The sequence below is a fragment of the Poromitra crassiceps genome (genome assembly GCF_964638095.1).
Source record: "Poromitra crassiceps genome assembly, chromosome: 3".
In the NCBI taxonomy this organism is placed as follows: domain Eukaryota; kingdom Metazoa; phylum Chordata; class Actinopteri; order Beryciformes; family Melamphaidae; genus Poromitra; species Poromitra crassiceps.
Window position 1 is genome coordinate 40,733,968 of NC_139625.1, and position 9,776 is coordinate 40,743,743.

At 45.7% G+C, this 9,776-nt stretch overlaps 1 protein-coding gene across 1 annotated transcript; it reads left to right on the forward strand.

The window, feature by feature from the left end:
* Nucleotides 1-2,472: 2,472 nt before the first annotated feature.
* Nucleotides 2,473-7,893, forward strand: LOC310772702 (synapse differentiation-inducing gene protein 1-like; the record flags this gene model as incomplete). The annotated part of the gene is made up of 3 exons (XM_083632576.1): nt 2,473-2,895; nt 6,755-6,892; nt 7,735-7,893. 3 exons carry the CDS (start codon nt 2,473-2,475, stop codon nt 7,891-7,893), a joined length of 720 nt encoding a protein of 239 aa, XP_083488702.1.
* Nucleotides 7,894-9,776: the final 1,883 nt, after the last annotated feature.

Consider the following 9,776-nt stretch of genomic DNA (forward strand, 5'->3'; position numbering starts at 1 on the left):
TTAACACACAGTGGGGGGGGGGGGGTCGTGTAAAACCCCAGACAGCCACTTTGGATACGATCTGGGATGGAGGAAGACGCCCAAGCAGAAGGTAGCAGAGTTTGGACATAATCATATCCGCCTGGTCGGTAATAGAGTTGAGCGCGCCTCACACAGCCAATCACTTGGCTGGCTATAGTCTCGCTTCAGCCGTTGCCGGAGTTGGTTTGGAGCTCAGTGAGTGAGTGCGATATTGTGCGTAAAATCTACCTGTCGGACTCCGCTTCAGCGCGCCGCAGTGTCATGCCAAGCAGAATACAGAGAGGTATGTCCTATGATCTCACACAGTAGCCTACACACGCGGCGGAACAACTCGCTGTGAGCCGATACTGGCTGTACCGCACTGGCAATTTCCCAAAAACTGATTAGGCTATGTGAAGTGGAGAGGTGGATCCGTCCCTCTCCATCGACTCAGTTGCAAACGCAGAGGAATGATGCTGAAGAAGTCTGCGGGAGGATCTTGTACCACAGGTAAGGTAAGCTTAAAAACCTATATTTATTATATTCAAGAATCAAGTTATAGCCTACATTACATAATCTTGTTATACCAGCGTTTAGAGGCAAAATGCTTCCAGATAAATGTAGATAACGCTAGATGTGACAAAATAAGTGAAAAATAATAATAAAGAATCGCTGACCGTTAGAAGTAGCATAGGCTAAAAAAAGAGTTATAATGTTATGTAAAGTTACAAAGAAAGGAAAAAAGAAAAGAAAAAGATGTGATGTGATGTATGTCTAGGGAAAATGAAAAATGAAAACGTGTGCAAGAGACAGAGAGAGAGAGAGAGAGAGACACACACACACACACACACACACACACACACACACACACACACACACACACACACACACACACACACACACACACACACACACACACAGAGACACACACACACACACACACACACACACACACACACACACACAGAGGGAGAGAGCATTAGTGGAGGGCGTTCATAATCATTAATAATTGTGTGGAGACTATATCCACACAGTCACATGTCCATAAGTGCATATCTTGGTGTGTCAGATGAATTATTTCTGGGTAGGGGGGGTGTGGTGGGTTTTTGTTGTATGATGATGTACTGTGTAATGGAATTCCCTGTTATATAGAGAGAGGGTCTCAGCCACTCTCAGCATGTGAGAATAGAGACAGGAGAAAGAAAGGAAAGCACAGGAAGATAGCTCGTTTGGCCTGTGGATGCTGGCTCAGGCATTGGTCATATTTAGCAGGCTTTTCAGCACTGATCTAGCCTGTCTATATGACCCTTTGTTCTATGAGGGTCAAAGAGGCCAAATGTCTCCAGCTCAGTATACTACAATTAAGCTACCTCTCTAGCTTCATAAACCAAACCGTACAATGATAATATGATTGTGTGTGTGTGTGTGTGTGTGTGTGTGTGTGTGTGTGTGTGTGTGTGTGTGTGTGTGTGTGTGTGTGTGTGTGTGTGTGTGTGTGGGGAGAATCACTGAATCGTCTTGTGTATTTCTCCCCTGTGGCGTATTTCTCACCCGTGATGCGTTCAACACAAAAGCATGAAATTCTGATTTGATTTGCAACTTTCCACTCATTCCAAAATACAATGCAGCCGCAACAGTGGGTATATGATCTTCTCTCATCGTTAGGCATAGGATGAAAGATTTAATTTAAAGGCCCTCCTCTTGGCTTCCTGATGGTGTCTGCATACATGTATTTGCTTGTTTGACTGCCAGAGAAAATATCAGCTTGCAGGATTCTGGACATGCTCAAAACACACAGCCTCTTCATTGGAGGACTTGTTGCCTTAGTGACAGCCTCTCCTGATAGCGTTGCTCTTTTTTTTAATGAATGTTTAGTCAAATGTCGCATTCTGTAATAAAACTGAAGTTGATTCACGGTCTGTGCTAGCCAGGCTTCCTTCCCATTTGAAAACACTTAATTGGAGCCGCAGAAACGGATTCATAGAGTAGGCGACTCCAAAAATCAGTATGCACGCCTTGCAAAATACAGCAACATCTGCCAGACTTGCTCTGGTTTTGAGGCTGTCTTGATATGGTGAAGATAGCAAATTTATATGAATCCAGGGGTGTACGATCCAGCAGTGTAACAGCAGATGGCGGTTTGGATTTCAGGCAGGTAAAAGCTTGTGAGAGGAATGCTGATGGCCATGAAGTGTTCCCCAGACTCAGTCCATGTCCTGCTCCATTAGATATAATGTAATTACTCAAATCCACAATGGATCAGATGGTTCACACAATGACCATATGGTGCCTAGATTTTGTTTCCCCAAAATGCACCAATTCAATTGAACCTGTTACTTCACTGTTCCTACATTTCTTTGATTCGTGTTTTTGTAACGGTATTTGGCGTGTTCTTCCAGCTGCCAGACTGCTATATCTCTCTGGACTCTATCCTCTCTGATCCACCAGACATTTGAACCTGCCCTTCTGACCATGGAGAGCCTGAGCGAGCTCCAGAACCCCCTTCTAGACAAGACCAGCAGACATGTCCACAATGACTACCAGGGCTACCAGTGCGACTACCCCAGCCACCCGTACCAGGATAGCCTGATTGGCTACTTCTACACCGGAGCCAATGGCAAGAATAAGACTCCGCAGTTCCTGGACGCCACCTCCCTGCACCTGGCAGTGGAGGCCTTCTACAGACCCAACTTTATCCTGTACAAGGACAACATTAGTCTCCACAGCAAGGACTCCAAGAGCGAGAGTTTTGAGACAACCTTCACAGAGAGTAAGGACACGGTGCTGGACGGAGTTTCCACAGAGAACCAGCTGGATAACGTACCAGAGGAGAAGGACGTGAAGATCCAGACGGTGTCCTACGACGTGGAGGAGGAGCAGGGTCATGAGTATGAGGTCAGACAACGCACACAGAGCAAGAAATTAACCTGTTACCTTTTGCACATGTGGTGATAGTTGAGGAGGTGGGCGGTGGAAGTAGATGAGCCGTACCAGCCTACAGTGTGTATTTAAATGGTATCTAGCCTGATAGGTGGCTGTATTTAATGTGTGCAGAAAAACATTCAGTTATTCCCCATATACCTCGCCTCTGCAGCTACTGGAAGTGGGTGCCATTTGGCAGTATTGACAGCATAATTACAATATAAAGGCCATCTCAAGTTAAAGGCATTTCAACATGTATTCATAATTATCATGGCCATCTTTCAGCACAATGTGAGTCATGGTGCGTAGTGTTGCTGATTATTTAATTGACCATTCTAATAGACTGCCAGCATGATTCATGCCAATTTTCCCCTCCATTCTCTAAATGGTCAATTTTCTTCTTGTCTTTCAAATTCAGTGCAGGTTAATTGCACTCTTTTTGTTTTATAATTGTATTCGGGGGGAAATGACACATTTGATTGTATCTGCTCAGGCTATTGTTATAGGACTATTGTTATAGGACTATTGTTATAGGACTAGGACTACTCTCCGAAGAAAACTCTGACAGCAAACGAGAGCGAAATCTTTTCAGAATCTAATTTCACCCAGGGACACTGCTGAAATACCCAGTGCTCCGAGTTGGCAGAGGAAGAAGTATAGCTCCCTAACTGGGCTGATGATCATGCCAGCTCCTGTCACTTGGTGGCCTGGCAGATGGATAGAGACATGGCAGTGACTGGCATTCATACCATAAGTAATGTGGTCCTTTGAGCGTATTAAGCGGGGACTCCTCTGATGCATGGCCGGTGAGCAGGTGAGCTGGCAGCTGAAGCTATTCCACGTCAATTCACACAGCAAATCAATCTAATGAACACTATTCAGATGAAAGTGGGGTTTACAGTTGGAATATGAGAGGGTTTCTGCTCAGCACCTGCATTTCTTGGCTTTTCCGTCCCGTGTGTGTGCGCGCACTGCGCGCATATTAATTAAGAGGTAAAAAGGCTTGAGTAGAATATGTGCCAGGTGTGTGCTAATAGCTCTCCACAGCTCAGCAGATCAAATATTTACATGGGTTTTAGTGCTATTCTAGACTGAACATGGGAGGGGGAGAGGGAGAGGAGCCTCACTACTGGATACAGATTCGAAAGTTTTCCCTTTCAAAATACCACTTGTCCCACAGCACAGCCAGTTTGTGTCAGCAGGAGTTTGTCCGTGACAGAAAGCAGGGACATCACGGCTAATGAGAAGGGAGTGAGCTCCTACTCATCTGGATCTGGGGGGAGGATGCCAGTGTGATGCCACCAGTCCCTGCTAACTCTAACAGGGTCTGGGGTCTGTGTGTGTCGAGCCCGCTGTCCCCCGCTGATTTTAACAAGGCTTCTGGGAGAGTTGTAGACACTAGTTAACGGCGTTATGCCTCGGTGGAATTCCATCAGTTTTACTGGCCGCAAAAGCGACTAGGAGTGTGTCTGCGGGCGGCCAGGCTGGCCAGGCTTGATGCCGGGCGGAGTGTCAGTAAAAGTGAATACACCAGTCGCTCAGAATCGTTATCAGGCCTTGCCACAAAGATAAAAGGATATTACTGCTGTTTGTGCCCTGCCGTTATTCATGTGATGTGAGATTATGTGGTTTCTGACCAGCTGCTGTTTTGATGGATCACACCCGGCTGTCCATGTGGACAGTGGTCATAAAGCAGATAACAGGGAGATCCAAAATCTTTCCTTGGCAGAGCTACCTGTTGTCACCTCTTTCCTCTAACATCTAAGCAACGTTTCTACACAGATGCTGTCCCAAAATAGCACAAGGGATAATTTAGTCAGATCCCGTGGTTTGGTAAATGCAGATGAGTCCTCTTATGCCAAAAGAGTGATCAAAGGATTCTCTGCAATACACTGGAAAAGTTAGTCTTCAGGTTATGAATTGTTATATCTTTCCCATGTTCCCACCCCCCTGACTACTTTAATGATGTTTAAACTGCTGTAGGCCTATTTGCTTTCTATATTACATATTGATTGCTATTTTGTGCCTTCCTTCAACTGCCTGGCTTGGATGATCACTCCAGGCACCCAGACTAACAAATGAATGCGGCTCCGTATGGGGCTATTTATTTAGACAAACATCCGCTCTGTCTCTGCAGCGACGGAGAGATATAGGTAAGGCTGTCTCCTCTCAAAGGTCACCCAGCCACGCTGCCATCTTTGCTTTGCATTGGACACTATAATTCATTAACCCACTCATCCCCTGTGTGCTGGAGTGGAGTATCAAGGCACAATACGGGGACTGATCACACGTGCCTGTTGAAGGCGTCGCGCGCTGCCTCTCAAGATGCCGGGCATATTGAGAGGAGTGATAGGAGAGATGGGGGGAGGTCTCTCACGCTGCGGAAGCAATTCAGCATATAAATGACACTGTCTTCTACTCTTCTTGCTGTTTCCCCCTGTCACCTCACAATGATGGGACAATCCGTTAATCCCACGTTATCTGACTGTCAGGCCGCTTCATGGGTGTTGACAGAGGTAGCAAATCCTCTCTGGCTGGCTAAGCACATCCTGTCCTGGGTGGTAGGAACAAGGGCAGATAGGCCGGCCTGAGGGCCGCAAGCTGTCAAGCAGCACCGCTGCACTGTGAAGATATCCACAGCACAGCAGACCAACTACACATGTCTCCTGTACTCCTTTATTATTGAGGTGTCAGGTTCAATATCACAAAGCTTTCGTCTGATTCTATGAATATGGGTTCGGGTTCAGCGGTATGGTTGGATTCAATATCATGATAATCATAAGGATATTTTTCAATAGTGATTATGATTTTATGATATATATATATATATATTAGGTGGGGTGTCACACAAAAAAGTATATTCCTGCCACGCCTCATTTTATCAGTTTTTAAATAAAACAAGTTATCAGTACTAGTGCAGTGCCCGTTCCCCCATGCACCACCGCGTGGGCGCTCCCCCCCCCCCCCCCCCCCCGCACACAAACTGCACTCTGTCAGGTCCCCCTAAGTGCAAGTTTGAAGTCGATCCAACAAACGGTTCTCAAGATATGCGAAGGACAGACATACAGACAGTCCAAATTGCATGAAATGCGGCACCGCACTCCATCAGGGTCCAAGCAGCGCACTCCCCAAGTTTGAAGTCAATCGGACAAATGTTTCTTGAGATAAACCGCTTTTTGTGTTGCCAGTGGGTGGCGCTATGTCAAATTGCAAGAAATTCAGCGCTGCACTATTTCAGGTTCCCAGAAGCACACTCCCCAAGTTTGAACTCGATCGGATGAACGGTTCTCAAGATAAACCACTTTTTGTGTTGCCAGTAGGTGGCGTCCGAATTGCACGAAAACAGGGCACTGCACTCCGTCAGGTCCCCCTGAGCGCACTTCCCAAGTTTGAAGTCGATCCGACCAACGGTTCTCGAGATACGCGAAGGACAGAGAGACAGAGAGAGACAGACAGACGCTGCCGGAATTATAGTATAGATAGATAGATAGATAGATAGATAGATAGATAGATAGATAGATAGATAGATAGATAGATAGATAGCGGTTTCAGAATAGGGTCAGACTCAGACAGGGTGTCACGATATCGCAAAATCATCACTGAAAGAAAGATAAGATAAATGATAATATAGAATTATCTCTCAGTCCTAATATGGCCGAAGATATGTAATCACAGTAGTATGGTTTCCGACTCTCAAAGTCTCACACAATGCATTTCCAACATACAAAACATGTTTTGTACATTTACTCCTAGTAGCCGTAAGCGCTCGTCATGTAGTAAACCATCAATGTCTTTTCTGACCTTTAATTATTCTTCGTCAACCCTCTCCCAGAGCGACAGCTCCAGCGACAGCGAGAGTGAGGACAACTTCATTGTGCTGCCCCCTAGGGACCACCTGGGCCTGGCCATCTTCTCCATGCTCTGCTGCTTCTGGCCCTTAGGCATCGTTGCCTTCTACTACTCTCACAAGGTAAAGGGCCTGACACCTCCAGCCTCGTATTAACTGTGAGGACACAGCATTCAAGTTTAGGTCAGTGACCACACAAGCTCCACCACAGCCCATTTGGCACACCTGTGACCCTTCTGCAGTTGTTTCAGATAATTGACTGCATAAACTCTCACCAGGTTCGGCCCCCAGTTTCTTCAGGGAAACCATTAACATTGACATTTTAGCATATTGTGGTGTGATGGTCTATATAAGCACTGTTTTCTGTCATTATTTATATATTTTTAGTCTTTATTGTAGCTGGGGTTGACATGCTTTTAAGTGTGGTTCAAATGGAAGGTCTTTCTGTGGAATAGTGTATGCTTTTAAATGGTGATATATTAAGCAGTGCATTGCATTTACATTATTACAGTCCTGCATGAGGCCACTAAAGTTGTTGAGCCCTCATATCTCATTATATTAAGACCTTAGGGTTGCCTGGCATCAGTGGCTTTAGCAAAAAAATAAAAAATAAAAAGATGCTCAGGCCCTGTATCCTCGAACACAACAAAGCATATCTTTGTGGTTTTGCAACATCCTCGAAAATAATTGTGGAGACAATTACACTGAAAGAGACTACCGTATAATGTGTCAGAAGCATAAGGACAGCCACATTTTTTTCCAAAGGGAACCCAAACACCCAAACAACACATTCGTCACTGTCAACGCGATAATGACCTAATTGCCATGGTAACTAATGGCTCCCTGAGAGCATTTCTTATTTCCTCTCTTTTTCGCCGTGGCTTAACACCTACTCATATATGCTCTGGCTGCTGCTCATGAGTAACACTGGCTCATTTCACTCTGCTGTGCTTTTGTTTTGTCAGACCGGCAAGGCCGTCGCTAAGGGAGACTTCTCCAGAGCCGCCATGAGCTCCAGAAGAGCCCTTTTCCTGGCTGCTCTTTCCATCACCATCGGAACGGGGATGTACGTGGGGGTGGTTGTGGCCCTCATAGCCTACCTGTCCAAGCCTGGACATGTATAGCACTGGGACCAGTTTGTTGTGGGGAGGGAGGGGGGGGGGGGAGAGAGAGAGAGAGATGCGTGTGAGAAAGGGAGAGAGTGGGGAGGGAGAGAAGAGTAGAATTTGGATAGATCCCTTTGCTAAGCCATCCTGAAGGTCTTTTGCCTGTGCTGCTGCCTGGAAGTCTGGGAGAAGGAGCAGCGGTGTGGAGAGAAAAACACCAAACACAGAAAGAAAGAAGGTGAAAACAACAAGACTGATGGAGTATTACTTGGGCTGCATTGCTCTGGATCCAATCTTTATTCCAGGGATGCAACGCTCCCCTCAAGGTAGCCTATTCCATCATAACTAGAAGAATGAAAAAGAGAGACTACACCTCCTCCTCCCTAAAGACTGTGCTGTACTTACATGTTAGGGCACAAACTGATCTCATACCAGTAATAACAACTACCTACCTTTTACCACTTACAGCATCCTCTGTTGTTTTCATGCCACCTCTATACAGTATGTATTCTCTGTCAATACTACGACAGATAGTGTAGTGTCCACACAAATGTCATGCAAACAAGTTGGCCCTTGTTTATTCAAGAAATATCATGGAAATTGAACCAGTAACAGACAGAAGAAAGGGGGAACAGTGGGCCGTTAATGGGAACAGTACAAAGGCAGTTGTCAGAGTTTCACAAAGGTGCTGCTGAGCGGTGGTCAGGAGGGTAATTTGTGTTTATTGTGTACTGTAAATTCATCAATAAATACATTTGGCATGAGTAATGAACCATCCTATCCTATGTCTCACTTCCTGTTATTCATGGTGCGTTTGAGAAGAGAGACTCAGAGAGAGGCATTGATCGCACGCTTATAGTGGAGTGTCACCAAGCATTGTTGGCCGCTGTGAGTTATATTGACTATTTGCTATTTCAGACGCAGGCCTGGGCTGTAACTGGCACCACTTCATCTCCTCTCTCCGTCTTTTGGCATCACTCACTGTCTCGCCTCGAGGTGACTTTAGCTGCCAGGGCGCCCAAAGCCTCAGGAACAATGTCTGCTGTGGGATGTCAGGATGCCAGGACATAATGAGAGCACTTTCCTCCACGACTTGGAAGGACCATCATGCTCATTCCGTTCTTCTTCCCCCACCTGTTCCATTCTATTCTGCACATTTGCCTCCAAAAGCTAGAATGGCTTAGAAACCATTTTCACACCGTGTAAGCTTGGGTTTGAGCTGTACGCAGATTCCAATGGCCACACATTGAACTCAGGGCATTGCATAAATAGGAAAGACTATTAGACTGTGGAAAAACCACCTAGTCAAGTCACTGCAGCAGTCTAAATAAGCGGTTCTCAATGTGTCGTCCGGGGACCACCAAGGGTCCTGACCGTCCTGGAGAAGGTTCCAGGGGATCACCAGCAAATTGAGCAATTGTTGAACTTCACTATTCGGCTATTTAATGTATCACAATTAGATGATGCAATGCATTTAGAGTATGTAGAAGTCTGTTCTGATCATAGTTTCACTGTTATCTGTAGCTACACTACAGATAGTCATGAAATTCTGGGCAAAATCTTATCTAACATTAAAAAATATTCTTAGATTAGGGTCAGAGAGACAAAATCTCAAATGGGGTCAATGGGCCATGGACCCCCATTTAATAAGGGCCATGGACCATGGCCCTAATGTAGTCCACATTCGGGCCATGGACCATGGCCTTAATGTGGACTACATTAGGGGGGTCCATGATATGAAAAAGGTTGAGAATCACTGGCCTAAATAGAGCAGGTGGCGAGGTGAGCAAGTCTTACAGCAAGACTTGCACCGCCTGACCTCCTACCTATATTTGTCTGTTTCTCTTTGCAGCTTCTCTCTGAGCACATCAAGTCTCTAATGCATGAAATGGCTCAGTGGG